This window comes from Vidua macroura, chromosome 6 (genome assembly GCF_024509145.1).
Source record: "Vidua macroura isolate BioBank_ID:100142 chromosome 6, ASM2450914v1, whole genome shotgun sequence".
NCBI lineage: Eukaryota > Metazoa > Chordata > Aves > Passeriformes > Viduidae > Vidua > Vidua macroura.
In genome coordinates this window covers 38697070-38724085 of record NC_071576.1, presented here as the reverse complement: position 1 = coordinate 38724085, position 27016 = coordinate 38697070, and the positions used below count along the sequence as shown (strand labels likewise).

The 27016-nt window shown below is 48.2% G+C and overlaps 1 protein-coding gene and 1 long non-coding RNA gene across 4 annotated transcripts in view; one reads left to right on the top strand and one right to left on the bottom strand.

Annotated features, from left to right (window-relative positions):
* Positions 1 to 26700, bottom strand: part of CREB3L1 (cAMP responsive element binding protein 3 like 1) — a 45340-nt gene extending 18640 nt beyond the window's left edge. The window contains exons 1-2 of one of the 3 annotated variants that reach the window (XM_053980413.1): positions 26540 to 26700; positions 2471 to 2699 (exon numbers count right to left, since the gene is read on the bottom strand). In XM_053980413.1, coding sequence (XP_053836388.1) covers positions 2471 to 2699; positions 26540 to 26647 — 337 coding nt within the window. In that variant the 5' untranslated portion in view covers positions 26648 to 26700. Of the gene's footprint in view, positions 1 to 2470; positions 2700 to 9101; positions 9371 to 26539 lie in introns of those variants that run through there. The other 2 variants (XM_053980412.1, XM_053980414.1) reach the window with 2 other exon arrangements.
* Positions 9553 to 13431, top strand: LOC128808828 (uncharacterized). Its single transcript, XR_008437549.1, has 2 exons — positions 9553 to 9735; positions 11214 to 13431. It is a non-coding gene; the product is annotated as an uncharacterized LOC128808828 (long non-coding RNA).
* Positions 26701 to 27016: the final 316 nt, after the last annotated feature.

The following is a 27016-nucleotide window of genomic DNA, read 5'->3' as shown; positions in this document are numbered from 1 at the left end:
CCCCCAGTGCTGTCAGTCCAGACAGGCCAAGGAGCAGACACCCAAATAAGTATGTGCCGTCCTCCCATTTCCTGTCCACATTCTGACCCTGCTCTCTTTCCCACCCTCAGAGATTCTTCTGGGGAATGACTGGATTACAGAATCAGAGACAAATAAGCCATCAGAGGTTCAATGAGGGACTGAGGAGTAGGCATCTTTTGTGGACACATCTAGGTTCTGCTGCCTGAGAAGATGTTTCACAGGTAACACTGTAACACTGAAGATTTCACTGTATGTTGGTGGATGAGGCATGCCAAGACACTCATCCTCTGCTCTAGATATTCTGTACATGCTCTGTACATATTGGGAAGAAATACAGCTGAGCAATATCTGTAGCTGCCCAGGGCTGAGGAGGTGAGGCAAAGAGCAGTGAGAAAGCAGGACCTATACAGGAGGGCAGGCACTAACCTGAGGTTGGTCCAATGCCCACTGTTCTGCACAACCCTGGCTCTCCCTGCTCCTGGCATCAAATCACACCTTGCAAAACTCAGGGCTGGTACTGAGAAAAGAAGCAGCCAGTCCGTATGCATAAGCCACCTGGAAAGCAGACTCCACTGATAAGCTTTTTAAGGTCACAAGGCACCCAGTGGCCTGCCCTAGCTGACCTGTGTTAGTGGGAACCATGTGGGAAGGGGCAGGATTTGGAGGAGTTTTCGAGATCTGCAGAAAAGCTGGGAGAAAGCTGATAAAAAGCAAGCCTCAGCCAGCTCCAAGCCTAGACAGAGCAGGGGCATTCCTGAGGAGCTCTGCAGACTGAGCAGAGCTTGCTTAATGTTGAAGAAAAACCATTTCTGGGTAATTAATTGGAACTGAATGTCTAAAAGGACTAAGACTGGATGGAGCTATGCCAAAAGGACTGCACAGTGTTGCAAATACTGGACCTGACTCAGGGTTTCACTAGAATATGACTCACATGCAGTTATGAGCCAAAAAAGCCCTGGAAAGACAAGCTGAATTATCTAGCTGCAGGACTGGGTGCACGGATACTCCTATACCTGCCATCGTACTGCTAGGCCTTACTCCCTTACTGATCTGCACTCTCAGAAAGCAAGTGCCGGGCCCATCTCAAACTCTCCTGGGTTATGCACAGTACACCCTGTGCTGGCCTCTGCCCAAGGATCAGTGTCACACTCCATTCAAGAGTCATGGTCTTGCCTTTGAGACATAACACCTGAAGGAAGGGCATGTGCAGACACCGCGGAGAGAAGCAGAAGTGGTGCTAAGTGTCTCAGAGAGGAGTCCTTGAGATAACTTCATGCAGGCATGAAGTTATCTCAAGATAACTTGCAAGACTGCAAGTTATCACATGCAGTCTTCATTTCACTGCTTTCTACAAATGCATTCTTTTGGCTTCTCTCATTCTCAAGTCTTATCTCCTCCTGTTCATTTTCAGGGGCAAAACAAAGTTGTGTTTATTTGTTCATGCTGGTTTGGGTTTGTTTGTTTGTTTTGTTTTTGTTTTTTTTTTTTTTTTTTTTTTTTTTTTTTGTTAGTTGCCCCCTCCAAGACTGTTCTGGGATTTAAACTAAGGAAAAATAAATGCAAATTGAAAGCTTTTTTGGTATTAAGTTAAGAGTTGCTTGGCCTACCATAAAACTCTCTCCCAGCATCTCTCTGAGATGCCCCTAAGGAATGTGGCAGATGGTTGTGCCTTTTCAAGGACCAAAGAGGCCAGCCCTCTCTCCTTATGCCTTGGTGTTTGCACCAGAAAGCTGGGATCATTCCTAGTCATGAGAGGAAGCCTCTGTCCCAGGTCTCACTGTTGCTCAAAGGAATAGCTGTCTTCTGTGTATACTGAGCCTGTGCCACTGCTTTTTCAGGCAGCCTGGTGTCCATCAGCTGTTGGGACACCCACACAATCCCACAAATTACAGGACTCTCTTGCAAGGACAGCTCTAAAAATACCCAGCCATCATAAATTATCCTGAAATGAATTGTTTTAAAAATAAGTTTTGAAATGACTGTTCCTCACTGTCTCCTGCTAAAAGATCTGCTGCTAAAGAAGCCACTTAGCTTTCCACATGTACCAACACTGGTTTCAGCCAGAGACTCATGCTTCCTTTGTGCAAGCCAAAACCCTGCTGCCTGATGCCAAAATGGAGCTGGATCTAGGGCATCCACACCCAAGTTTGCAGGGTCCTAAAAAGACATTGCCTATTGCTTGCCAGAAGCTGGCAGCACACTAAGCCACAGACAATTATCATCCTCGTAAATAACAGTAAGCCCAGCAAAGGAGTAATGTGACTATCACAGCACAAATTGAAGGGAAAAATGTGGACTGCATTTGACAACAGCAAACCAAATTCTTCCCCGGATTAGTCATGTGCAAGTCCAAGGAATAGACAGTTTGTCCTTATATATGAAAGCCAGCCAGAGCCTCTGCTAACAGATGTGCCCAGTGTGCTGGGCAGTGTGCACATCTCATGCTCACCGTTAGCATTATCTTCAGTCTTGACAGGCACAAGGGGGCTCTGGGGAGCAGAGTCTCCACTGAGGGAATAGCTGTGCTCTGCCTGTATGCCTGGAGTGGGTGGATCCAGGTCCATGTCCAGCAGAGGGTTCTTCTCAGCCAGTACTGGGTCATCGAAGAAACTGCTGAAAAGGTCATTGGAGAAATCGTCCATGTTGTCAGAGAAGTGATCCAGATTCTCTGAGAAATGCTGAGGAAATACAAAAGGAGAAAGAACATTAGTGTCAACTCCAAGAGGGATCTGAGAGTCAAACCTCAGCATCAGACCTTTTTGCAGGGCAAAAACCAGTTCCTATTCCTCACCTGCATCAGTCTGACAAAAACACTTAAAATTAAGATAGAAAGGGATGTGGTGCTTTACATCACTGCATGTTTATCTATGCCACAAACACACATGAAACTTTTCTACATTATCTTATCTCCCCCTCCCTTTGTGAGTATCTATCCATGTCTTCCAAACATCATCTCACTGTGACAACAAAACGACAAGGAAAGAGATTCCTGTGATGATAAAATGTAAGTGTGGCACAAAGTCATGGTCTTCAGCACCTGTCCTTAGTGACAGACACTTTTTCACGTTCTCTGCCAGCAGCAATAGGCACATTGATGCCCCAGAGAACATCAACCAGCTGCTGATTTCTATCAGAGAAAAAAGATCAGTTGGATCAACATAACAGGAAGGCCCCCTGTTGTATTTAATTTCCTCTGGGATTTAACAGCCCCTCTGTGGACCATATGAGGCTGTACTACAGCCAGATAATGCCTGTGAAATTCAGCTCCCCGGTGAAGTTTAAACACTACAGATGGGCTGTTAACAACAAACAATCATTCCACTAATCATTCCAGTAACAGTCAGTAAATCTGGCCAGTGCTGCTGCAGAACTGAGCTCCTGATGCTACAGGGAACCTTCTTCCTTTGAGGCATATCCTCCTATTCAGAAGTCAAATCACTAACTTTTCCATTTGCTACAACAAAGCATTGGTTGGGCAGGGAGAAAAATGATGGCTGCCAAACACCAGCTGAAAAATTATCCCATTTGTTGGCAGATTGAGGCTTCTGGCTCAGGGAGAGGAAAGAAAAGACAGATAGATTCAAGTGACTATATTACACAGACAGAACTGTGTAACTTAAATGAACTGGAGAGAGCTCAGCGGAGTCCGACTAGGTCTGTCCTCCCACCCCCTGCCTGGAAAAGCATCTTGGTGGGCAGAAAGGCATTGAAAGTAGTATACTGAAATACCAAGAGCAACAGGGTATGAATGAGAGTGGGAGAGATCATGTAGGTCCTAGAGTGGAGACATGAATGCCAATGAATTCCAGGGTGAGAGCTCAGCTCAGGGGAGAGCCTGCCTTCTAAAGAACCATGGAGTGCGTGCAGTCCTTTCTTTCCCCAGTGCTAGGACTGAGGCAGGAGGTGGCCAGAGGACCCCGGATGCTGGAGCCTGTAGGTTCCTGCTCCTACTGGAAGGTATATTTGTTTTACCTGAGCGCAGTAGTGCTCTGTCAACATTGCACTGGCTGTCAGAGCTTTGGGGTGAGGCTGGGGAGTAAAGTAGGCTCTAGATGAACAGACCCACACTTCCCACCAAGTGGGGGAGGGAGATGGTAAGTGGCAGCAATCTCGAACATGTCAGTGCCTTTCACCCTCCAACATCATCCTTCATCTGCTCCATTTAAAACCTCAGATGCTTACAGAGCATGCTGGAAGTGGGGGTGGAGTCCCTGCCACCTACATTCTGCCTGACACAAGATTTCTCTCCATTCACTTCCTTCCCACTTGTCCTCCAACTGCCTGGAGTGACAGCCCAACACATGACCATCCAAGGCTTCCCTGGAGACCAGACACTGCATGTGCAAGTAGGGTGGAGAAGGCACACTCATGCTAAATCCTAGTTTTGAGGCCCTCCCTGCGATGTCTGGGCTAAAGTTTTCTCCACTTGTTCCCACAGCAGAAGCAGAGTTGGCGGGGTAGTTTGGTAAAATCCACCCAGCCATTTCCAAGTTGCCTAGGAGCATTTCTGCACTTGAATCAAGTAACTGAAAACACCTACCATCTGTGGGGAGTGTAACTTCAGAGGGAGCTGAGTCAGCAAATGGAACTGGGTTAGATAGTTATCTAAAAAGCACTGGAAACCCAGGTTTTGTCCTTCTAGCATAGAAGGATAAAGAGTTTGGAGTCCTGAGCATTAACCCCAGAGAGTGCCTGCTCATGTAACAGCTGTTCTTTGTCTTGTGTTCTCTAAACAACACAAGCAAACACAGGATGTGAACACGATAGCCTTATGGTAAGGGCGAGAACCACAGAAAAGTGAAGGGATTCAGAGTGCCGGCTGCTAATGCACCACGACACGGCAGAGTTGGGCTCAAATCATATTTCATGTTGTGACCATGAAAACTAGAACCACTGTGTAGCCATGGAAGGGAAGAAGAGCTGGATGGATGGCTGTGGGGAGAACTGTCTGTGACACTGCCATGTGCTTCCAATTTCTTTCACAACTGTGCATTAACAAAGGCAGAGGTGGGATTGAGTCAAGGGAATGCATTCGTGCAGTAGTTACACAGATTGTCTTTTAGCAGCATCCCACCCACATTTAGAACAATGATCCCTTGGTCAGTCAACAGTCTCTCTATTGTTGGACAAACCTACCTAGAGGGAAGAGGCAGAGATGTGTAACTAAAAAAAAAATCACCGTAGCAGCTGCTGAGGGGTGAGAGATGAGTAATGAGTGCAAGGAACTGAGTATCAGAGCCTTAACGTAGGCATCAACATTGGCAAGAAATGTTTCTTGCCAATGAAATTTCAGGTTTCTCATTATTTTAGACACCACACAGCAGACTTGCTGCTGGAAGACCTCGCTGTGTGGAAATGAGGATGAAGGTAACACTGCTCTCACAGAGGTGCAGGAGCTCAGGTCCCCAAGAAACCATTCTCTCCTACGAGACAGAGGCCTACTGCACAGTACAGGGGTGATGAGCAGAGAATGAAACTTGCACCCTTCCCTGGGAATCCAGAAATGTTGCAGCATCTACCCCTCTCTGGGCTTCTGGGTCTTATCCTCCTGAATACTGGTAAAGCCTTCTCATCAAAGCAGCCCGTTTCAGCTCTCACCACTCACACATATACCAGTCCAACATCTCCAAACACAGACGATGGAGAGAAGGGAGCTAGCCCATGAGATTGGCCATAACTATAGTTATTATTAAAAGGGGCACCAACGATCCAACATCCTCAAGGAGGGAGAGCACCTAGAGCTGACACAAAGCTGGAGATCGTTGTTTTACTCAAAGAAGGTGGCAAGAGGCTGAGGAAAGCAGCAGAAGGAAGAGTAAAGCAAACAAAAATAATAACATGGGTTTGTAGCTGGCTATACCGATAATGGAAACTATGGGACCAGCAGGAAGCTGTCAAGATATTCCAGGAAAACTGCTGGGGCTTTTGGGTTGACTGTTCTCTCCTGAAGTCAACAGGTATTGTTAATTTTAGACTTCTAATTTGTATAAGACAGCTGTGCATGCAACCACATGGTAAGAAGAAAGAGTGTCCTCTTGTCAAGATCCAACTGTGATGGACAGAGTGAGGAGCAACCCAGAGTTTATTTTGGCTAGATGCCACTAAAACCACTACTAATTAGTTTAAATTGAGCCTGTTAACCCAGAATATGTAAATTTTGTCCCACCCAGCCTAATTTTGTGAGCTGCACTTATCTGGCAAAACGCAGAGAAAGCTTCAGCCATACTCCTCCTTTGCATGTGTGAGAGAGGGTTCAGGAAACTAGAATATGGGGACTCAGGGCTGTGTACATCACAGCAGCACATGGCAGGGTCAGTGCTCCAAGTTTCTGAGCAATGAAGAGAAGCAGGTTTATCACCTGACCAAATGGACAGTAGCTTTATCCTTGCTGGAATGGAAAGTGCTGGTTGGTCACTAGCCCTCCATTCCCACCCAGGCTGGGGCCAGCACAGCTAAAAGTCTTCATGTGCTGCCACGAAATGACACGACTAGGTTGGGCTTTGGGGAGACTTTTGCCAACACAATGGCAACAAAGGTCTCAGCAGACCAGGGAAGGTCCAAGAAAGAGTCCATGGAACTTGGGTGTGAATGAAGGTGGGATGGACAGAGATTCACAAGCACAGCAACCTCATCCTCTCACAGCTTCTTCAAGACCAAAACTCCCGGAGAGTGCCTTCCAGCCAGACTGAGATCAGCCAGCTCCTGCTCCTCAGAGGATTGGCCAAGAGTTTCTAATTGTGACAATGAAGGGCTCAGCAACTGTGTCGAGATTCTCCTTTAAGATCTTTCAAGTAGCTTTCACACAGATGGGTCTGGCTTTAGCAAGGGGGACCAGTCAACTGGGAAACTTGACCCTTACCATTCTGGTCTAGAGGGAGTGGGTGTGCAGTGTACTGAGGGAAAACAGTTTCCAGATGGGATACAAAGCTCACAGCACAGTCTCATTTTGCATTATTCGCTCCTGTTATCTTCCCCTCCCTTTCACACTCTCCTTCCTTCTTCTTCTAACTATGCTCCAAAGCCAAGAAATAGCACGAGATGTGTTTCCAAAGCTGTATTACCAGTGAGCGGTCAGGGAGGGGGCAGCCAAGGGACAGAAATGCAATGGCGAGGATGTGCTGGATTTCCTGATCCAAGCCTGACTTCTGGCTTACCGGCCCCCTCAAACTCTAGGAGGACAGGGAGGCAGCGCTCAAAGAGGATGAGCCAGTGTGTACAGGTATGGGGAGGCAACAACCATTGCATCTCTAGCCCTACAGAGAGCCTTAACCTGGTGCCACAGTAGAATCTGCTCAGGCTAAGGCCACCTCAGCCATGGGGAGAGAGTGAGAATCTGTCAGCTCCTGGCTTCTGCTCCCTCCCACTCCTGGTGATCGACATAGGCACTGACTCTTCCAAACATATTTCTACCACATGTTTTCATCCTGACCTCATGCTTAGGGTTGTCTAAATAGCACACTGTATGTGCGTGCGTGCACTTCTCATTCAAACACCCTTTCCTGTTGTACAACAGTTATCTTGGGAGCTAATGCAAGGCATCCAGATATCCAAATGCAAGCTCTACATATACCCCCACCCAGAGCTGGTGTTAGAACTCTGGAGGCCCCAAGGAGAGACTGAGGCACAAAGCCTTCTCCCCTGCCCAGTTGCACATGGGATGCCTTAAGCTAGCACTCTTGTAGCCCAGTGGCACCATGCATAGCTGAGAAGGTCCCCCTGGATCCACTTCTCTGGACTCATCCTGGCTGCATCTGTCCCTCCTTTTCATGCTTCTATTCTTTGACTGTAAGTTTCCCCTTTCCACCTCCATCTGAGTTGTTTGGACAGAGTCTTCCTTCAGGACCAGCCTGGTTCTCACAGCCTCTCTCATCCCACCACAACGGTCCCGCTCCAAAGAGAAAGCAGCAAGGGGCTAAATCCAGCTGGGCGGCAGCCCAGGCCCAGGAGACGAAAGGCTTTTGCAGGTTGGAGGTTCTGCTCGTGCTGGCAAGCAGTGAAGATGGGGAGGGGATTCTTCTGAGTTTTCTCTTTTCTTTTTGAAAATTTTTTCCTCTTTGCTTGCCAAGATAAATCTCCTGTCCCAGCTGTGACATCTGCATTTCCCTTCTCTGCTTTCACTAAGGAATGAAGCCCCCTGCACTCCAGCTGCACAGCCGAGGTTTTCTTTACATTCCAGGAAAGAAGAGCCCATACACTCCAGACAGTCCTTCTGCTCTCTTTAAAATGCAGATAATTTTAGACCTTATGAAAGTGAAGTTCTCAACAGTGTTAATAAGCTTCAGGCAGGATGGACAGATGCTATGCACACTTCTCCATACAGCCAGTCAGTGCATGTGCACCCCAAGGGGCACAAATAATCATCCAACAACCCTTTGGCTGCCACCCCTCTGCTCCTCCTCTATCCTGAACCCATATTGCTCTTGTACCTCACATATCACAGGTTCCTGCTGCTGCATGCCTGGTCCACCCAGGCCCCTGGTGTGCCTGAACAGCTTGCCACTGACCTGCTACCCCCTTGCTGTTGCTACTTCTCTGTGTGGCATGGCCAAAGCACCAAGGGCCAAACTGCCTGTGAACGCCACTGTCATTCCCCTCCAGCAGCAGGACAACATCCTGAGCAGCAGCACCCTGTCTTTCTCAGGCACTGCATCAATGTCCAGGTCACCTGTGACTACTTTCAGCATCACAACCTTGGCATGTATGGTGGACCAAGCACTCCAGACACCCCAGAGTGGCAGGGTTTGACCAAACCTAATCTGGCACTAGACCCAGAATTTGCTGCTGTCTATAGAATTGTAGAATCACAGAACCACTTAGGTGGGAAAAGACCTCTGAGATCATTGAGTTGAAGCTATGACTGAACACCATGTCATCTGGAACATGGCACCAAATGCCACAGCCAGTCTTTCCTTAAACACCTATAGGAATGGTGACTCCACTACCTCTCTGGGCAGTCCACCCCAATGTCTAATCACCCTTTTCTGAATAAATTCTTGCTAATGTTCAACATAAACCTGCAGTTTAACACCACATCCCCTCATCCTGTCTCTAGTTGCCTGGGAGAAGAGGTGGACCCCCACCTGGCTACAACTTCCTTTCAGTTACTTGTAGAGAGTGATAAACTCTCCCCCGAGCCTGCTCTTATCCCTGCAAGGCTCAGGCACAACTCGCTGTGGAAACCTCCTTCCACCGCGCATCCCTGCCAAGGGCCTGGATTTACAATTTCCAGCGCTAGGCGCCACAGGACCTAGGAGGGCCCGGCGGCGGCTCAAGGCACAGCCGGGGGAGGGCGGTGGCGGGCGCGGCGCCCAGGCCGGGCGCAGCAGCGGCGGGGCAGCCGCGGCCGAGGAGCCGCAGCCCCTCAGGGCGGCCGCGCGCGGGATGCCCCGGCCGCGCGGGGATGGCGGCGGTTTAACGGTCGCGCGGCGCGCTTCCAACGGCCCGCAGCCGCGGCCGCCCATTGGCCGGCGCCGCCGGGAGGCAGCCAATGGGAGGCGGCTGCCAGCGGCGCGGCGCGGCGCGCGGGAGGAGTGCAGGGTTAGGACGGAGCGGCGCGGGCCGGCCCCGCTCGTCCCGGGATGCCGGGATGGAGAGCGCCCGGGGGATATCGTCGCAGCCCCTCCGGCACACACGGCTCCCGCGGCGTGCCGAAACCTCCCTGGCAGGCAGGAAGGCTTCGTGGTTTCACCCCCTCCTGCCCTATAACTCCGGCAGGTGGGACAAAGCTGACGGAGTGGGTGATGTTGTTAAAAAGCATGTGCACAACACAGACCGCATGGAAGTTTCGTGGCCGAGATTGCAGCCGTGTAATATCCAGCTCAGAGTTCACAAGCCTGCAGCTCACTAGGGAGAATCTTGGGAAGCACCAGGTGCAGGGGAAGAGGGCAACTTAGGTCTTTAAGATAAATGCTTCTGCTCCTGAAAGAATGAAAGAAGGGAGTAAAAAGTATGTGGAAATTTGAAATCTGCTAGCCTGTGACTGGGTTTCCCAGTGGCCCCAGCAGAGAATTCTGAGTGCTGCTAAAGTCATGGACACTGGTGTCTCCACACCTGGCACCAGTATGTTCAGCACAAATGGGATTAGCAGCTGGCACACAGCACCACGGGCAGTGGTGATGTGGGAGAGATTGGAAGTGCCCTGCAAGGGGAACGACTGTGGAACAGCACAGAACCCAGGCTGAGGTGATACACGAGACAAGTGGCACTGCAGCGTGGTCACAGCCATGTGGCCATTTGCGTGCTCTCCCACCACCTGTGGGTGCCAGGTTCAGAGCAGATATGCATGTGCTAGGGAGGAGAGGGGAAATAGCAACCCCCCCTTGGGCAAAACAGGCTCTGCTGGCCTGGGGTGGAAAGCAGCTATGGTTTGCTATGGCATGTGACTAGCTGAATCTGCAGAGATGGAGCACCTCTCCTTCCAGCAGTGGCACCCTGGAGGATAAAAAGGAATGCCCCTGCTTTTCAGCATGCTTTTGCTGTGTATGCTACATATGCAATGAATGTCCCAAATTTCCTTTGGCTTACAACAGCCTTGCAGCTGACTCTGATAAAAAAAAAAAAAAAAAAAAAAAAATTAGAGCAGGACTTATACCATACGCAGAACTGGACACAACTCTCTCAGGGTGAAACATTTGGATCAGCTGCTCTTAATCCTCATTTGGCAGAAGATTTGGGGCAAATTTCTAGGAGTTTGTCAAAGGTAAATAAAAAGCTTGTCTGCTAGGCTTTTTTGAGCTTGGAGAACTGAAGACAAAACTTGATTGCTACAAAACAAAGTCACCCTTATTTCTAAGCCATTGTGGTGGCAGCTGGGTTGTGTTCAAACAGCGATGTGTAGGCGCTGTTCTCCATGGGAATGCAGGTATCCCTGGGCAAGCTGGCAGGGGTCTCTTCCTCTTCTTCACTCCTTCCCAAGCCAAGCTCAGTCTCCAGGCAGAGACTTCACACAAGCAGTAGTCCTTAGAGAGAGAAGCTGTATTGTCATCTCTGTCCCCAGATCTCTGCTGTCTTGGCTGAATTGGTGCTTTGCCTGTTGTTGTGAACATGGCAGCCTCAGCTGTGTTTGCATCAGGCTCCCAGTGACACCCTAACTCCACACCATGATGGGGCTTTCAGCTGCTGTAGCATCTGGGGGTGGGACCTCATGTGAACTTTGTGTCCTTATGTGTAAAAATATCATCCATCATTTTTAGGAAGGCCCTATCTGCTATGTTAGCCTGATCCACCTCCACCCAGATGTGCCCCTGCAGAGCCTATCCACTCTTCCTCAATCCCCACAGAGGCACAGCAGCCAGAACACAAGTGGGTGTCAATGTCTGCACACCCAAGGGATGCATCCCTAGCTCAGCCCTGCAAACTAGAGGTAAATCTACCCTGTAAAAGCCTACATGGATTTAATTGTGTGTGACATGTCTGCCTGGGCAGTTTAGAGAAAATTAATAGTGAGGGATGCATGGTGTGACAGCAGGCAGGGCAAGTGAAAGAAAATACTGGTTTATTCTGTGTGACTCTGTGAACTATACTGCCATGCTGATGTGAAACCATGTCACACTATCACCAAAAGACATTAAATGCAGCATGAACGTTCAATACAATTAAAATAAATTAGAGAAGTGCTGCTGCTCAAGCCATTCACCAGTCAGTGGGATGGGAATGTTTATTCAATAACCAAAATAAATTGGAATAAATGCCACTCCACCATTCCTTCTTTTTTTGGAAGCTTCTGGCCCTGGCCAGTAAGGAGTTGAAGCTGCCAGAGTTGGCAGATCTCTGCTTTTACACAGCTCGTCAGCCCCATGCCACTATGGCCATTATGGGCCTTTTTTTCTGCATCTTGCAAGAAAGCAACAAGAAAGACACACTGGGAGATAGAGGAAATCTGATCTGGGAGATAACCAGAGAAGGAAGAAATGTCTGAATTATCTTTACAATCATCTTCATTTGTCTCATTGAAACTGTTTCTCTTTAGCTCAGAGAGCAAAATCAGAGATAATTCACATTTTGTCCCCTGGCAGGTCCCTGGAGACCCATAAAGAAAAGCAGGCTTTGAAAGAGGAAGAGTTCTACTCTGTTCAAGTCCAAAAGCTGAGGCATCCAGCTAATACCAAACATTACTGGTGGCTTTCATTCCTTGGGCCTTTGTAAAGGGCACTTAACAGAGCAACTAAGTCTGGGCCAGCTGATTTGTGACTCAAGGATGTGAAGGATTTTCATGTAAAATCTTGAGAGAGCAAGAGCTGGGACTCTTTTCAGTGGCCAGGCTGGGCAAAAGTTGGGTTTTACAAGCAGCAGGCTGAACAGGGTCCTGCACCAGGACAGTTTTCAAAGCAATTCAACTTGGAATGCAGATTTCTGACCTTCAGCCAATATCTCAGTGGAAAATCTGTGCCCTAAGCAGCAGATAGGAAATTAAACTTCAGCTGCAATGCTGAGGGTACCATTTTCACCTCAGCAGTGGAGCTACAAAAACCAGAGTCTCTGGAGAATGGGGAAATCCTTCCTAGGCCACAAAGAGCAGTAAGGCCTGTCAGGCCATTTGTCACTGCTGGGGTAACTGAATTAACTCCATCCTGGGGCAGAATGAAGATGTGATGCTGGTGAACCAGGGGTAAAAGCCCTGCATTTCCAAAGATAAGGATGGATATCTGACTGGTCAGAGATCAGGCAGTCACTTCAACCATGGGATGAAAATCACAGCTGAAGGAGAAAAGGAAGCCTATGAAAACCCCTTCTCAACACCTGGCTCTCCAGCTATCCCTTCTTCAAGCTGAACTTCTCCACAACAAGGCCCAGCAGCCAAGGACCCTGTAGCTGGTGAAAAGAAGTTGAAATGTGGAGATACATGGTATCATGTACTCAAGTAATGTTAGAAGCTTCTGGGAAGAAAAGATCCCATGTTCCTTTAAAGCCAGGAAACCTATTATGCCCTGAACTCCTGCAGTGAAAGCTCCTGAATCTGAGATCAAGCAGACATCTGCACCCCAGCATTGGAATGGTCTCTGCAGAAGCTGGTGGATTTGGGAATCCATTTTCTGGACATCTCTGGACAAGGGAGATGATGGATAGCCTCATGGGTTTTAGGGCTTTGAGGAACAACTCTGGTAATCAAGTATGGCTCCTTACAGAGCTAAGTGTGCCCTGCTTCAAATTCATCATCTGCAACTGAGCTCAGTTTAAAGGCTCCAGATACATCCAGACCTTAAAAAAAAAAACAAACCAAAAAACCAAAACACAACACAAAAAACAAGTGTTGTAAAGAGAAATACAGTTACCAAACAAATGAGTCACTGCAAAGAAGGACTCTCTAGCTTAAGCCTCCAAAATGTTTTCTCAGGCTTTTTGCTCTTAGATGAACAAGTCCTTACTACCATAGATTTTCCTGAGAACAAATAAATCCAAGTTACTTTTTCATCTGTGGTATGGTATGGTATGGTATGGCCACCTTGCCAGGTTGTTCTGCAGGCAGGGAGAACTTGAGGAGTTATCTAGTGATGGCAGGTTGTAGTCCTGTAACTCCATGTTAGCAGCATATTCAAAGATTAAATTATCTTTCTGTGTAATTGTTTTTATTATTATTTTATTATGTTAAACAGATTGTAACATAATTAAATCACAGGTGGAAGTGTGTGATTCCTGTGGCAGAAGAAGTTACATCCCTGCCATAGTGGTCAGTGCTGCACAGCAATAATGAAGACTATGTGAGCCGGAGAAAATCAAGACAAAATCTATAGTGGTTTGACTTCTGGACATTCTTTCAGACAGGGTCTTTGTTTTGCAGATATATAATTCAGGACAAGAAGCAACCTTTCAGTATCCATCACGGTTTTATGTGCAACAAAAGAAAAAAAGCATCAGTGAGATCTTCCCTCTTTGTTCCTTAACCTTGATGCTAGGTGAATTTTTTCAAGTATAGTGTTCTCGGTAAACAGGAAACCTTTCACAAGTGCCCAATATGTGTCCGAGCACAGATCCAGTCCCCTGCTCCTGCCTGGATCCTCACAACATCAGGCCTTTCATGCCAACCTCTTCCCTCATGCCTCTGCTGCTTCATGCCCAACCCCCCCCCCCCCGCTTCACTCCTCCTTTGTCTTCCTCCTGTCTCTCTTTGAAAGGGTGCACACATCTGGCTTGCCTTTATTGTGTGATAAATCTCACCCTGCATCTTGGGTTTATTTTCTGAAAGTTTTGAATGGTGTCTTGGAAATGCTGTTGGACAATAGGAGCTCTTTGAACCCAGGCCAGCTGGACGGGACTCCTTGCATTGCAGCTGACATGCAGGCAGGCTTTGGCGGTCTTTCTCGACTCTTTCCTCTCTTTTTTTTACAACATTTGAGTTGTCCTCAAACTTTATTTTTGGAGTGGGCAGTGCATTTCTGAATCTTTTCATCATTATATTATTATTCATTATGGTCATGACTATTTCTCTTTCTGCTGGCACTCCTGGGTGGATCTCTCCTCTCCCACTTAATATCTTGGGTACGACTACCTTGGCCACAACCCACTCAAGCAGTGACTCAGAATCCCTGGCCTGTTCCCAGGAGAGATGCAAGAGTTTTGCCAATTGGTTTAAAAAGAGGCAATCATTTTCCAGAGCTACTCTCTCACTCAACAGAGCTGAGCTGGGTGGAAAAGCTCAGCTCTGTGGTTCCAGGGAGTCCATCCCTGGTGGACAGGCTGTCCCTGGGTTATTATGAAAGCAAAGCCCTGCTCTCTTCACATGCAAACAAGATGACTTCTGAACCTGGCAGTAGGATTCTCCACTGAGAATAATTTCATTCCCTGGGGGCCATTGCACTCAATTTTCCCATTCCCAAGGCCCTGGAGGAAACAAAGCTAAGGGAGGCATGTGGGCAGGATGAGGCATTGTAGGAGAGGGAGTACTGGATGCTCAGGTCAAACTGTTGCCTAATGTATCATCACACAGCTACCCACATCTTGAGTCAGAGTGGAGAACGGCATAATCTGAAGCAGGCCCTCATATTGCTGGGTTTGAGGCTTGCTTGCAGCAGTGGTACATGGCAGAGAAATCCCATCTTCATCCTCTGAGCATCTCAGACTCTCCCAGCCATGCAGGAGGGTGGGAATTGCTCTGATTCTAAAAGCAGGAGGGGATCTATGGCTTGACCGTTTTCCCCTCTACACATGGAATTTATGAAGTGAAGAAGGCTGTTTTGTTCCTGTGTGGCTTCTGTGACTTAAAGACCTTCAAACCGTGCTCTTATGGAGGCAGACATACAAATTGTCTTCATTTCATATGCTAGGAAGGATACAAGAAAAAAAAAAATAGATGGCTGGTCTTGCATGGCAGTCTTCCACAGAACATGGTGGGAACCTGAGTGAATCCTTCTGACTGGACTGCACTGCCTCCTGCAAATGGCACTCACTGAGTGATGGAGGGAAGGGGATGACAGGCCTTCCACTATCAAGAGTGGGTACTTGGCAATGTCAGACCAGATCCTTCCCAGCCTTCCTTCCTATGTGCTGGGAAGCCCACCTGTTTCACAGGGCAGTCAAAAGCCCTGGTGGTCCCTGGTGCAGGTATTTGTAAAGAAGAGGGACTGAGATCATCAGTTGCTTTTTACTCACATCTACTGAAGGGAGGAATAGGTCTTGAGTCAAGTAAAACTCTCCTTCCTCATGTTCTGCTGCAAGATCCAGCTGGGCAGGAAAGCCCGCGAGCATCTGGGAACAGTGGTCCCGCCAGCCCTCTCTATGTTGAAGGCTGAGCCGACTCCAGAGCTCAGCTGCCGTGGTCAAAGCACCAGGCAGAAGTGTCACTCTCTCTCCAGCTGCAGCACGGTGCAAACCACAGCTGGTTCCACGTGCAGGGCTGCCTCTCCTGGGCTGGCAGGCTGGCTGCAGCCGGCCTCTGCTCCTGCTGGCAGGGTGGCATTGCTGCTTCTGCTTGAGGAATGCAAACCGCCTGAGCTGAGCTTGAGGATCGGCCAGGAAAAATCCACAAATAGCAACAGGAAATCAAAATGCCCGCTCCAGACATGCACTAGATATGAGGCCATCCAGCACAGGGAAAAAAATCAAATGCTGGACAATGAAGATTACATCATGCTGTGGATGAACACGTGAGCCCATCCAGATGGGGCCATGCCAACAGGTCCAGATGGCTCAGGAATGCTAACTGCATAGCTACCTCTCTCATCTTTGGTTTTTCGTCCCTCTTTCTTTCCCTATTTTCCATCTCTTCTGGCATCCTTCACTCTTTCCCAGAATAAGTAAATAAATCCTCTGACAACTCCGTGTAATTCAATTTCATCAAATATCAGAAAGGCATCTGAGACCAGTGGATGGCCAACTGCTCTGGATGTGGATCTCTGGCACTTATAGGTATCAAAGGTGCTGGGTGACCTCACCACACTGTGTGGCTGCTGGGCTTGGCACAGTAATGTGTGCCTTCACCTCACCTGGGACTTCAGCTCCAGGTCACAAAGGAGTAGGTTGTTAAGGCTGCTTGCCTGGAGCCTGAAGCATGCAGGAAAATTAAGAAATCAGCATTACTCCTGCTCTGCTGCAGCTCACCCCAGCTGCTTACAGCTGCCACTGACTGCTCACTGTGGCTGCAGCTACAAGGGGAGGGAGAAAACAGTTTTGCTGTCCTAGCTAGCAGCCTCTACCTACAACCTGGTACTAATTAGCAGCAAAGAAAAGAGCAGAGTAGCCTCTGTTCAGTCCCCAGTATTGACCAGAGCAGCATTTGCTGCTACTCCACTCTCTCCCAGCATGATAAAAAAAGAGCTGAAAACCATGTAAGAAAAAAGTGAAAGGTGTGTGCTTTGCCAGGTCTAAAAAAGGGCTGCAGGCCATTTGCTCATTAATTACTGCTAATCCAGCTGCTGGACTGCTGCTAACTATATTTGACAAAACCTGAAGAGCAGGAGATGGATCAGAGGATGGAAAAGCAATCTCTGCATCACTCTTCCCAATGGATGATGGTGATCCTAACTTTACAACAGGCCAGACAGAGTTACTGTGAAGAAAAGGCATCTCCAACTAAAGGGAAACGCAAAAAAATGTGCTGAGCAGCAGGAGGGACTGACATGGGTCTTGAATATCTTGCTAGGGACTGATAAAGCCGTGACATTCTGGTATTTTATGAGAAGGAGCTTGTTACCTCTTTCTCATTTACAAACCAGCAGAGAAATAGCTTGGGAGCCTGAGAATCAGCCCAGCACTGACCATGTAGCAGTTTGGGGCAAAAATAAAACAGGGTGCTCTCAGCACCAAACTGATGGAGAAGCTAAGCTTTGTGCCTGGGCCAGGATCTGGTTGTACAGTGGAGGATGAGGTATGAGTACAGCTCATTCACTGGATTTATAAAGTACAAATTGTTTGGTTTTCAGTAAGGCCCAGAATGGTCAGGCCAGTAACAGCATGGGCCAAAAGTACTTTACTTTAAATTCTGATGCTGACCAACACAGTCATTCATACTGACACAGAAAGATTACTCTGGATTAGCTTGAAGTATCTGAGGTCAGATAGAGACACGTGCAGTCCACAGGGATAAGGAACAGGAGAGGGATGAAGGATAGCTGGGATATCAGTGGAGAATAGAAACAGAATTGCCAAACTGAAAATGTGGCAAATATCATGTGTAGCTGCAAAGCCATTGAAAAAGAGTCCAACTAGGGAAGCAAAGTAATAACTCGTATGGACCTTTCCTGGCAGATACTTACTAGCAAAACCCCACTCCAGTCCTAGTTTTTGTTAATCTGCTTCACCTATTGGTGACACTGCTCCTTTTCAGTAAGAATAAGGATGTCCACTTTTTTATAGTGACCAAAAGCTGCATCACTGCAAGTGACACCCTGAGGATCACACACTAAGAAACTGGCAGAGCCAGGACTAAAATACAGTTCTCCCATTCCCAACAACCTCACTGCAGCACTGTCCATAAAGACAGAGAAACAACAAAAACAAACCCAACATCATTAAATTGGCAATTCAGTATTTGTGGCTCAACAGCACCTCATCAACTGTGAGAGTCTGCCACATTTGCTTGGAAAGAAGAGCCACATTTCCAGCACTCCCTGGGCAAAGAGCTCTCAGATTGAGAGACTGAAAAGTCTTTGAAAGAAACCTTCCATCAACAGTCTTTACAAATGTCAGAGCTGGTTTCCTCCTCCCTGAGCTGCCTGGCTTGCAGTCCCTCCCCCCGGGACAGCAGTGAGCTTAGCCAAAAGCACCTGCCCAGCTCCTTCCTTCAACTGTCATGAATTTAGCAGACTCATTGAACATCAAGCTGTTCTTACATGCAACAATTAACTCTTGAGGCTCTGGAACTGGGTCCTCTTCTTCATCCTGGTCTCCCTCTACCTTTTTTCCCCTACTGGAGGGGAAAGTTCTCCTCCAAGTAGTGAGAGGGCTGCAAATATTGCAGAGCCAGAGCAGGTTCTCATGGTAGAACCCCTGCACCTCGAACAGCAGAAATGGGTTATTCTTGAGCTGCAGTGCTCCCCCTGGATGTGCCATGCCATCGAAAGGAGGAGCCAGTGACCCCACAACACTGTGGTGGGGAGCCAGCATGGAGGATGTTGTTCGGGCATTGATCTAACAAAGCTCACCTGCAGGAGGAATGCTGACAATCCAATAGGAATGTCCACAACCAATGTAGCATGCAGTTCCCTCCTGTGTAACAACAGTTGGTGTCAGGCCCAAGTTGTAGTACTTCTCCAGCCTTAGCTGCCAGCTTTCTCCCAAGGGAGCCCTGACATTCCTGTTGCAGGGGAACTCCTGGCACAAATTGCTCAGCTGAAAGCATTATGTTTTGCATCTATTCTAGGAAAAATGCTAACTGCATTTTGAGCACTCTTTGCTAATCAGGTCAGCCAGACTGACCTAAATGAACATTTTTCCTCATCAAGAAAAAGTCACAGAGTAAAGAAGCCAAAAGCAACTTTGCTGAGGTAGTCAGGGGTGAGTTTCCTCTGGAATAGCCTGGACAGTGATTGTAATAAATGACCTCACACAAGGCATCACCTCTGAGCTCTAAAGATGGTACTAATTACTCCAGCACTGGTTTAGATTACATAGTAGTTTCAGGGAGAATAGCCTTGCACAGTGCTCTATAGGTAATTTCTCCAGTCTTAGAAAGTGAGAAGATAAAATAGGACAAGAAAGAAAGGAGTGAAAAAGTATGTGGATATGTGCACTTTTAACCTTCATGAGACTTTGTTCTGGCTGATCATTGTGTCAAGGTAAGTATAAAGCATCTATCACTTGGATACAGACCAGGCCAGAGCAGTGCCACATGATTTCAAAGGCAGATAGCCCTGGACAGGTTTAAGAAAATAAGAGTGAAACAAAAGATACAAAGAAAGAGAAAGGAAGGTGGATAAAGAAGTCAGAAAGGGGTGGTTGAGAGGATAAGGCTGGAGTGTTTGGGTCAGTTCAGGAAATTACAGGAAAGGAAAACTTTGAATGATGTAACCATACAGGAAAGCAGAAGTAAAATTTGTTTTCTTGAGCAGCTGGAAATAAGTTAGATAGATGTAAACACTGCATGGCAGACATGGGGAACAACTGGGTTGAAAGACACAGCCTGCCTTTCAGCATGCTACTTGCAGTCCCTTGCCACTCTGACCATGCCCTTGGCTCTTTCAACCTTTCAGTTATTTCTGCTCTGAGGAACGTTGCAAAACATGCAGACACCAACCCAAGGAAACACCTAACAACTTACAACACAAGTTGAGCTCCCAGATACAGGAAAAAGTAAGAGACGAGCTCCATGTAAGCTCTGTCCTAGTGTGAGGCTGAAAACTGGATTGATGATTTCAGGGGATACCAAACTACACTGAGGTAGCTCACACAGAAGTCACCTGCTGCAGCAGGAAAAAGATGGTGCCAGCATGGGGAGCCAGCCAAGAAAGATGGCTTTGGTTCCACCCTTGTTCTTATTTCTCATCTGTGATGTGGCAACATGAAGTCTCAGCAGTTCAGATGTGAAAATACAGTCCCTGGCAGAAAGCTGGGATTGGCTTGGAATTGAGGACCTAACACACTTGGCTCCTCCACCAGACATGTCTCCTGAAGAACAATGCTCACCACAAGGTTGCTTGTGAAGCATAGGTGACTGCATTGTACCTTGCTGCACAAACCTGGAATTTCCCTAGGAAAACTCTCAGCCAAATTAGGCCGAGAGACAGGTTTTGGGCATTTCTTAGGAGAGCTATAATGGTTTGCTTTGTTGCTGGTGCCCTACCTGTTTTCCTGTAACTCTGCAACAAGGAGAGTCACAATTGGCTTTTGTGAGCCATCTGGTTTCTTACAGTGGACTGTCCACAACAGGACGAGAGTCCATAAGCTTTAGTGGATTGACTCATCCCTTCCTTGAAATGCATTGGAACAAGTGAGCCTTGAGGATCAAATTGCTGTATCAAGAACAATCCTGCCTGGGGTTATGTGTAGAAGATCTGCCATGCGGCTGTCCCAAAGACAACTTCAGGGAGTTAAGCATTTTCATTTGCTTCCTTTAACACTGAGAATTCTTTAAATAGTAAATAAGTAATTATTAAATGCTAATTAAATACTACCTTAAAACCTATGGAGAAATGCTGAGGAAAAAAGGGAGCAAGCAGAGGAATAACTTTTCTCCAAGGACACACAGCAGTAAGTCACAGAAGTGTCAGCCTGGCCATATTTTAAATAGTGCAGCTACAGCTGTGGCTGCCTATGAAATCCCTAGTTCTAAATTCCTAGTTCAAGTGGTTGCTTCAGAAAATGCTCTTCTGTCCTAATCCCTGCTCTACCAGAGAGAGCTCCATTCCAGGCTTCAGCAAGAACAGTGCAGCACCAGCACGGCACCAGTCATGGATGAGACCAGAGCAGCACAGGATAGGACCAGTGCAGTACCAGATAAGCTCCTGACCAGCAGAAGACATTTTGCATCAATGAACACAACACATTTAATTAAATTCAGAAGCTACCACACACCATGGTGGCTTCTGAAGCCACCATACAGTACAAGCTTGTCCACTTGTACCAAGAGAAGGTACAGTGGGCCAGTCTTAGAGGTTTTTACAGTCTGATCTATACAAATGAGACCTCAGATTTATCCCTCTCTGAAAGTGGTGGTGGTGGCATTAAACGGCTGCCTTATGCACAGGGGATGAGGATCACCTGGCAGACATAGACTGAGCAGTACAAAACTCCAGCATCTCCCAGCTGGTGCTGATCCCTTGGTGGGAGTGGACTGTATGCACAGATGTACTTCCACCTCCTGCCAAACCCTCCCTTTGTTTACTCTGCAAGCACTTCAACGAAGACCTTCCTGCTTCTCCCCACCAAGATGATGGATCTGTCTCTACTGTTTAACCCTGTTTTGGACATATGCCTTCTTGCACTCCTGCTCTACGTTGCAGCCTCTCTCCTAATTCTGGCCCAAGAGCACAGTTAATGGGTTCTCCCACTTTGGCTGAGATGATAATTTAGGACAATGGGTTCCCAGCACATGCAGGCAGTTGTCCAACAAATGAATGTGTTTATTTAGGAAGAATATCCCAAATGTTTATCGATTTCCTGGCAGATAGGACCCACAAATGATCCACAGTCTCTGGATTAAGTATTTACCTAGAGTCTTCCAAATGAAGTTCAAGTCTCTTCCCCTCTTCTTTATTAAAAGGGAAACATTTTTCCTGGTGGTGACTCTACAGTGCTGATGCTCAGAGACTCAGACTCAGAGATCCATGGACCCATGTTCAGCTCTGGTTTCATCCTGCTGCTAGCACTTCTGCAAGTATAAGTCCCAGCATGAGATAGTAAGGAGTAGCAGGGCCACGAAGTGTAAAACCTATGAGATGGATCCAAAGAGACTAATGAAATAGAAAGATATGGGAACTATTATCTTTGGATTCATTCCCATCAGGCCAGGTGTGATGGCCCCACCAGGTCTCTGTATCTGTGCTCCAGATCCTACAGGAATCTGGTTGGCGAGTTCCAAGAAAAATTTAAAGAAAATAGCCTTTCCATATCTAGTACTTGGCAGACTAATCATAAATGTGTTACTGACCAAATTTTACCAGGCAAATTTTACCAGGACTAGAGGGCCAAAATGCTTGCTGCACAAGAGATTACCATCAGTCCTGGAGACCCAGCCTCATGTTACAGCAGAGCTTCCCTGTCTAGCAACTGTAAGGGATACAAAGTGGGTGACCAAATCTGCCTGCGCTCTCCATCCTCACTGTGCACTGAGACGGTGAGAGGGAGTTTACAGAGCATGAAACTCGCTCAGACCAAAGGTCAGTCCAACACCTAAGCACCACTTAAGTGCTATTTATGTCCCTGTAGTAGGCATAAGAGGAATAAAAGTGTGTACAGGCTTCCTGTGAGAGTCATCCATGGTGAATCACCTTTCTTCATCTTCTGGGGAAGCTTCCCCTGTGAGTGGAAGCAGCCCCACTCTCAGCCTGCTCACAATGTACAGTCCTGCCACTCTCCTCCTCCCGCAGGCCAGGACAATATTAAAGGAAAGAGCACACAGTAAGCCCAACATCCAGTTTGTACTCAAGGAGCACACCCACAGAGACAGGCAGTTCTTCTCCCATTCTGCTGTCCCTTTGTAGGCTCCAGAAAATGCCATTTGTCACATTGCCTGGGCATATAGGATCACACAGTGAAAGAGTCCCTTAGTGTGCATTCCCCAGAGGAGTTGGGTTAGCACTCCTAGACAGCCTGAACAGCCATTCTGCAGCTTCTAACTGTGGAGACTCAAGTCAGCATGGAGGCTATTTTCTTGCCTTGATGTCTCTTGAAGGAGGTAAAGTATATGCTTTGAAAAGCATAGAGTCAAAATAAAGCTGTGTTTACATAAATATCCAAAGTAATCTTTGAAGGTGGTTTTTTTTCACTATAAAATACAGAAGCAGAGGGAAGAAACAAACCCACTGGGGTACTGGGCTGAAAAGAAACACATGACTCCTGTTTGGTTGGTTTATTCTGGCTTCCTTCTGACACAAGTGTCACAAACCCAGTGAAGCACAGTGGTGAATCTGACTCAAGAGATAAGTCTTTTGAAGAGTTTCACAGCACTGATAAGAGCCGAATGAGAAAGTAAGAGTACTCTGAGTGCAATTGTAATAGATTGTAAGCAAATAGATGGTTGCTTGCAGAAATTATCAGATATGCTGGACTGGGCAGGACACAAATGGGTGAAATTGATAAACAGGCACTGCATGAAGGATTAGCTTTACATATGGTAGGTCCTTCTGGGAGAAGAAAAAAAAAAGAGCAAAGTTGTCTTGCAAAGTTCAAGAGCAGTATATGGCCTCTAAAGCAAAAGGAGACTGACAGTGCTGTTAGCAGCCATCTTCTGTAAGTCTGGTTCACAAAAGCTAAGTGAAGAGAGGTATTTTGTGTCCTTTGAAGACTTCCCCTCCAATTAAGCAGACACCACTCTCCATACAATTTTCAAAAAAAACCCCAAAATCCTCACAGTGATAAATCGGTTCCTTAAACCCAGTCTAAACCTTCCCCATTACAATTTATGACCACTCATCCTCGTGCCATGCACTTATGAAAGAGCCTGGCTCCATCTTCTCAGAAACTTCCTCAGCTGTGCAGGTAGGCTTCTGCTAGGTCCTCCTGGAGCTGTCTCTTCTCCAGCTAAGGAAGTCCAACTCCCTCACCTACTCCTCACAGGAGAAATTCTCCATCTCCCAGTTACCTTGGTGACAACCCTCTTGATGCACTCAGATTTATCCATGTCTTTCTGCTATCAGGCAGCCCAAAACTGGACACTGTATTTGAGACACAGTTTTACGATTCTCAAGAAAAAGGGGATAATCACTTCCCTGTGTCTATCTACCATGTCACTCCTGCTCCTAGCTGCCTTTGCTACTGGGGCACACCAGTGCTCCGTGACCCCTGATGGGTCAGTCCGTCCATCCATCCATCCATCCATCCATCCATCCATCCATCCATCCACTCCAGGGGCAAGAGTCGGGGTTTGTACTTGCTGAATTTCATGAGGTTTCTGTCAACCTATTTCTACAACCTGGACAGATGTCTCTGAAAGGCAGCTCCTACACATTCAATTTTTTTTTTTATTTTGCAAGCACACAGATCTTTCTGAAGGTGCCTTAATTAATTCTTTGTCACAGCTTGAGATGAACAATACAGAGAGTAATTTTTTAAAGACCAAGATGACTCATTAGGACTGCCAAGGTTGTGGAAAAGACAGTAGTTTAGACACATGCAATTCTTGCCCCAAAGGAGCACAGACTCTGCAGTAAGGTTCATCCATCTTTTCTTTCTACTTCCTTCCTGAAAAGAGGAAATCATACTCATGAAAATTTCATACTGACATTTTATGGCTGAAATTCCTGCCCTGTTTTAAGAAAAATGCCTGCTGAACAATATCTGGAAAAGCTTGCCCATCTGTGAAGCAAAGGCACTGGCAACTTTGTGAGCTATTGTGCACGGTGATGTTTTGCACAGTTCTATGTCAAAAGAACTTCTCCACACATTGCAAGATCCCAGGAGATTTGCTGGATTTAGTAAGAAAATCCAAGTGTATTTCTTCCATCCTTCCCATTGTCATGCAGAGTGAGAACAAAGAGGATGATGTATTATGTTCTGGCTCTTGTATCACCAACAGATTTGGTTGGCGAGAAGTGGCTACAGAATCTCTTATATGTATCTTCTGCAGGAAGAGAAGGTTTCAGCTTGACTCTCTCACTCCAGCAGAAGTTGTGGTGCTGGCAGTTGGAAAAAAAACCCACAAGGGAAAAAAAAAGCCTTTAAAAAGTGCCTTTCTGCTGTCAGCTGAGCATAATGATGCCTGAGTCACTGCAACATAGTTAAATGAGAAGAAAACGGTAAGCTGCTTCCAGAAGCAGCTCTCCAAGCAGAAAAGCCATTTAAATGAGGCAGGACAGAGCCAGCCTGCCCATGGCCACCACACACTTTAAACACACTGTCCTCGCAGGTGGCACCAGATGGCACTCTTACACAAAAGCTGCTTTTTCACAGGGTCTGCTTGCAGGCAGAAGTTGTGTTTAACTATAAAAAGGTACCACCTATGTTGGTTAGGGGTTCCCTGACTTCTGACCACAGCCCATGTTGCACCTGGTAAAAGGGCTGGTGCCAATACATACAGTTTTCATTTTGGTAAAGAAATAAATGGTCTTCGCATAAAGCACTTCCTATCAGCATACCTTCATCCACGCTGGATGTGTACGGAATTAGGGAAAGCACAAAACTCCTAACAACAGGTCTCTCAGATATGAGCAGGCGAGGCAAGCGCTCAGTTTTGGGGTGATGTGCCACTGGAAGGTCTGCCTGAACACTGCAGACTCTGTTGCCTTTGGTAGAGCCCAGTGGAATCAGTCCTCGAGGCACAGTGCTATCTCGGAAATTAGGAGCTGGCAAGATCTCTGAGGGATGGGGCTGCCTCCATAGTCACTTTCCCAGACCCTGTGTGCCTCTGCTTGGTGCAGTGCACTTAATATTTATGTAAATTCTGCTTCTCTACCGTCTCCCTCACAAAGGAGGCAACACAAAAGACTTTAAATATCTTTTGTGTAGCAAAACAGAAGTGGATTCAGCAGGGGATTCACCCTCTCCCTGTTCCCTGCTCCCATTGCAAGGGTAGTCCTCAGCGACGCTCACAGTTCTACTCCGGGAACACGGGAGGTGCCAGTACCGTGAAAGGAGAGTAACAAGCCATTGCTCAGATCTCTGTCCGGGGCAGGCACACTCTTGCACGGCTGCAGCCGCTCAGAGGCTGGCGGAGCCTGGCGTTCAGGCAGTGCTCTGCTGCCCAGCGCTGGATAACCTCGCTCCAAACCACCTCTGGGGTGGGGCCCTTCCCACTTCTGCCTCAGGGCTGGGTCCTGCCTGGCAGAGGGGCTGCAGGATCCCATGGAAACTCTCACGGAGAGCTCGGGCTCTACAGCAAAGAGTCTGTGCGTGTTCTCAGGAAGAGCTGCTGGACTGAGAACTCGCCTGACTCCTGGGAGAAACTGGGCAATTTCCCTAGAGGTGAACAATGCTCCTTTGGTTCCTTGAGACTGGCAACACATTTTCCTCCCTAGTCACTCTTCCCCCTCACCCTTCTCTCCAAAGTAAATCAGCCCAGCCAAAGCGCCAAGCGGTAGATGCTTCATCTCCCAAATGCCACTCTGAGGAAAAGTTACAGGCAAAGGAGAGAGGAGGCGCTGAGCCCAAAGCTCTCCCGACGGCAACCGGCCGTGCCTCCGGTGCTGCCCGAGCTCACACACGGCAGGTCGTACATTCCCCGCCTGGCACCGCACACTTCTCCCCATCCATCAGGCTCATAAAAACCATAGTGTACAACAGCCCTGAGAGTCCCTGGCGGGGTCTCCTCGGGGTAACAGCGGCTGGGCCAGTCCAGCGGGGAGCTGGCCGTGTGCGACGACGGGCACCCGGCTACCTGCATCGCCGGCGCACCCCGGGGCCGGGCGGGGACCGAGGAGAGCCCGCCGCCGTGTCCCGTCCCCGCTGCTGGGGCCGGCCCGCCGGAACGGAGGTGCTGCCGGCGGTCCCTTACCACATTGCTGAGAAAGTCCGCCTCGCTGAAGTCGCCGAAGTCGAGGAAGCCGGTGCCGGCGGCAGGGAAGAGCCGTTCGGCGGGGAAGGGCTCCAGGATACTGTCCATGGTGCCCGCGGCGCCGGGGCTCGGCCGCCCCCCGCGCTCGGCCGGCCGGGCTCACTGCGGCCGAACGCTCCCGCCCGCCCCCCGGTGGCGGCGGCCCATGGGCGGCGGGGCGGCAGCGACCGCCGGGCGGGCACGGGAGCGGAGCGCCGCGCCGGTGCCGCTCAGGGCGGCTGTCAGTGCCCCGCTGCCGAGGGGCCGGCGGGCGGCCGCGGCACGCCCCCGCCGCTCTCCGGGAGCCACCGGGGCGGGACTTCCCGCGCAGACACCCCCTCGAGGCAGCGCCCCCGCCTCCCGGGCAGCCCCCGCACCGCCGGGCGAGGCGAGGCCGGTGGCTGCCCGGGGCCCCCGTGCTCCTCCCGGCGCTGCGGA